General features: G+C 54.3%; 1 protein-coding gene across 2 annotated transcripts in view; it reads right to left on the bottom strand.

The window, feature by feature from the left end:
- DUOX2 (dual oxidase 2) overlaps positions 1-3315 on the bottom strand; it is an 18701-nt gene that overhangs the window by 8674 nt on the left and 6712 nt on the right. For both annotated transcript variants that reach the window (XM_007467014.1, XM_007467013.1), the window contains exons 17-20: positions 3066-3268; positions 2585-2770; positions 1567-1792; positions 1394-1487 (exon numbers count right to left, since the gene is read on the bottom strand). In XM_007467014.1, the coding sequence (XP_007467076.1) occupies positions 1394-1487; positions 1567-1792; positions 2585-2770; positions 3066-3268 (709 nt within the window). The remainder of the gene's footprint in view (positions 1-1393; positions 1488-1566; positions 1793-2584; positions 2771-3065; positions 3269-3315) is intronic.

A 3315-nucleotide genomic window follows, 5' to 3' on the forward strand; every position in this document is an offset into this window, starting at 1 on the left:
CCAGGTAAAGAAAGCCGTCCCGAAACGGGGGGGGGGGGGCATCTACAGCTGGGATGAATGTCCACTTAGTGTAGGGACTTGTCCAGGTGTGCCATGGCTCTCTTATGTGGCAGGCTCTCATGTTGATACCTCCCACACCACCACTGGGCACCCCATTCGTGGTCCAGCGGGGGGTTGGGAGAGGAGATGTAGCTGCACTGGCTGCTGCTTCCTTGTGCCAACAGCCTGGGGCATGGGCAGGAGTATCTCCGCACCCAATGTGACAACACCCACAGTGGCAGCTACAGTGGCCATAACTCTTTTCTCAGACTGTGCTTTGGGACAAAAGCAAACAAACATGCAAGTTTGTGTGAGTCCAGCAGAAAAAGACTTTTGCGTGCATGGCACAGCAAGCACTGCCATCACATTAGAAAACACATCACCCCACTTGCTCAGGGTGAGACTGAGCAAGAGCCACACTGAGTACAGGCCAAGGAGGTGGACCTCAGCCCCTGGGGGCAGAGACTGTCTCCTAGAGGGTCCTGCAGCAGCACGCCCAGCGAGGGACAACTGCAATGCGCCTCGCCCTAGCCCTTTCAGAAGCCCATGTCCAGTTGTGGTATCTGGACTGTAAACAATGTGGCAGTTAAGGTGAAAGCTGAAAGCAATCAGGAGGTTTACAGGGGTAGAAGAGTTAAAAGGGTCTGGGCTGTTCTATGCATTCTGTTTATTCATTTGCTTATTTGTTTCATCTGATTCAGTTAACTATGTATTGAATGCCTGCTATGTGCCAATCACAGTGCGGAGGAGGGGATTCAGCAGGGAACAAAGAGAGATATAAACCCTGTCCTTACAGAGCTGTAGGCAGTTGTGTTACTAGAGCACGGTCTTCAGGAATAAGTCTGTGAGCTCAAAACTGGTCTTTATCGGCACACCACAACCAGAAATGGCTTAAGAAGCAGGAAGAGAGAAGGGTTGGAATACAGAAGAACTTTCCATGTTTCTCCTCCTGCCTGTCATGGTGATTAATACTGGCAGTAACCCAGGGCATCGGTCCTCCATGATTCATTATCTCACTGTGTAAAGCACAGCATTTGAAGAGTTAGCAAAGACCCAGAGGCATCCAGAAGGGGTTAGTGGGCTTTGTTACTGGTCATCTTGATGTTGGTTGTCTTTTGTAACTAGGGAGAATTTTCTGGTGGTGTTGGCACTGCAAATACAGACTCTCCTGGAGGCAGGGGCCTGGCCAGATAAACTTCTGAAGCTGGATGCTCTGAGTGTCTAGGATATAGTACCTAGGCCACCTCTCAATGTAGATGGACTCATAACCTCCTCGCCTACCCTCCTCTGACCTGACCTGTTTTCCTGTTTAAAATATCAGGAAGTCTCAGGACTGGAGGGGCCCACCCCATACCGCATCATGGTAAAGAACTCGTCCTTGGAGAGGAAGCCATTCCTATCAAGGTCATACATGGTGAACATCAAGCGGGACTTGTCCTCTGGGGAGCCTGGCAAGAGATAGGGGGATGCCCGTCACCTCTCTGCTGAAAGACACCTGACTCCTGGGATGGTCCACCATCCCCCTACCTTTCATGAAGACCACCAGGACGTCCAGGAACTCCCGGAAGGACAGGTAGCCATTGCCGTCCTTGTCGGCCAGAGAAAACATGGACTCCACAAACATGTCCTGGGGCTTGAGGCCCAGGGACTCGGCAAACTCAGCCCGGCTCAGCTCACATGTCAGGGCCTCCCGCACCTTCTGTGAGGAGTCCAGGGGCAGGGTCCCGGCATCTGCCTGGTTGATGTCTAGCACCTGCACTTGGGCAGCAGCAGAGGGAAGGAGAGAAGGAGGTGAGGCTGGAGGCAGTTCAGTGACCTCTCACATCTCCCCAAAGTCCAGCTCAGAAAGGGTGAGCCCTGGTGGCTGCTCACAGTCATTAGATAAACTTCTGACTTGGGCTTCTGCTTTCCTGCAGAGGGGGTGGCTGTAGCAGGGGATGGGGTGGGAATGGGGAGGGGCACAGTTTGGGAATGCAAAGTGAGAGAGCCTACACTGGGGACAGAAGCTGCAGCAGACATTAAGTGGACAGGGAGGAAGGGGCTAAAGATATGTTCTCTTGTCAGTTCAGACAGGGCTGCCATGTGCCTGATTTTAAAAGTCAGATACATGTAACTACCATTTGTTAAATGCCTATAACGAAGCAAGCACTTGGGCTAAACCCTGTACATAGAACAGTGTTTATCAAACTTTAGAGTGAATCAGAAGCCTCTGGTGGGCTTGTGGGCCCCAACCCCAGAGTTCCTGATTTCCTAGGTCTTGGGGAAGGGCCCGAGGACTTGAATTTCTAACAAATTCCCAGATGAGCCTGCTGCTGCTGGTCCAGGGGCCACACTTTGAGAACCACTGATGTAGACCATCTCCCTGAATCCTCGCAGCAACCTAAAGGGATGGATCCTATTTTAATCACTGTTTCATAGATGAGGAAATTGAAATCTCCAGCCCGCAGAGCAGAAGCTTAGATCACCCCACATAGGGTCCTGTCCAGCCCAGCGTCCCCTTCAACCCCTGGGCCCGGTCCTGCCTCCAAAAGGCACAGTCAGGCACCTGGGCAAAGAGGTGTCTGAAGAAGACCTCCAGGATGCGGCCCCGCTGCTGCTTGGTCACAGCCTTCCTGAACAGCTCGTTCTCACTCATCTCAGCCACATCAAGGCCCAGAGCCGAGCTCACACAGAAGCCCTGCAGATGCTGCACGAAGGTGCCTCGCTCTTCCTCGGAGTTAAACAGCATCACCTGGTGGGAGGAAGGCTCAAGCTTCTGGTTCAGCCTCCCCTCAGAGGGTCTTGGGTTGGGAGATAGCGAAAAAAGCTGTCCCCCACTCCATCCTGGCTGGAGCCAGGTGAGAGGCCCAAAGGGGGTCAGAGGGAGAGTCCGGTGGGTCTGGGGACCTCCGAAAGGAGTACCTCCTCCCAGCATCAGCCTTCACAACTGAGCTCTGTGGCTGAGGACGGGGTGGCCAGAGAGGACTTGCTGTGAGAGGGGAGATGTGCGAGGGCAGCCCAAGCCGGGGAGGCAGGACGGGCCATACCAGGTCATACTCCTTGGGGATCTTGAGCAGCAGGGCGCGGCATCCGCGGTTGCTGGACAGGATGAGGTGGACCTGCTGCGGGGGCCTCAGCTGGACGGTACGGAGCACAGAGAGACGCCTGTCCAGGACCTGCAGACGCCTGTCTGGGAGCAGCTGGATGGTGATGGGATAGCTCCTCTCCCTGGGTCCCGGCCACTCCATCGCTAGGGAAGGGACAATGGGGCAGAGTGGTTCAGCAGAGGTCCCTAGG

Source organism: Lipotes vexillifer, unplaced genomic scaffold, assembly GCF_000442215.2.
Source record: "Lipotes vexillifer unplaced genomic scaffold, Lipotes_vexillifer_v1.1 scaffold1010, whole genome shotgun sequence".
NCBI classification, from domain to species: Eukaryota; Metazoa; Chordata; class Mammalia; order Artiodactyla; family Lipotidae; genus Lipotes; species Lipotes vexillifer.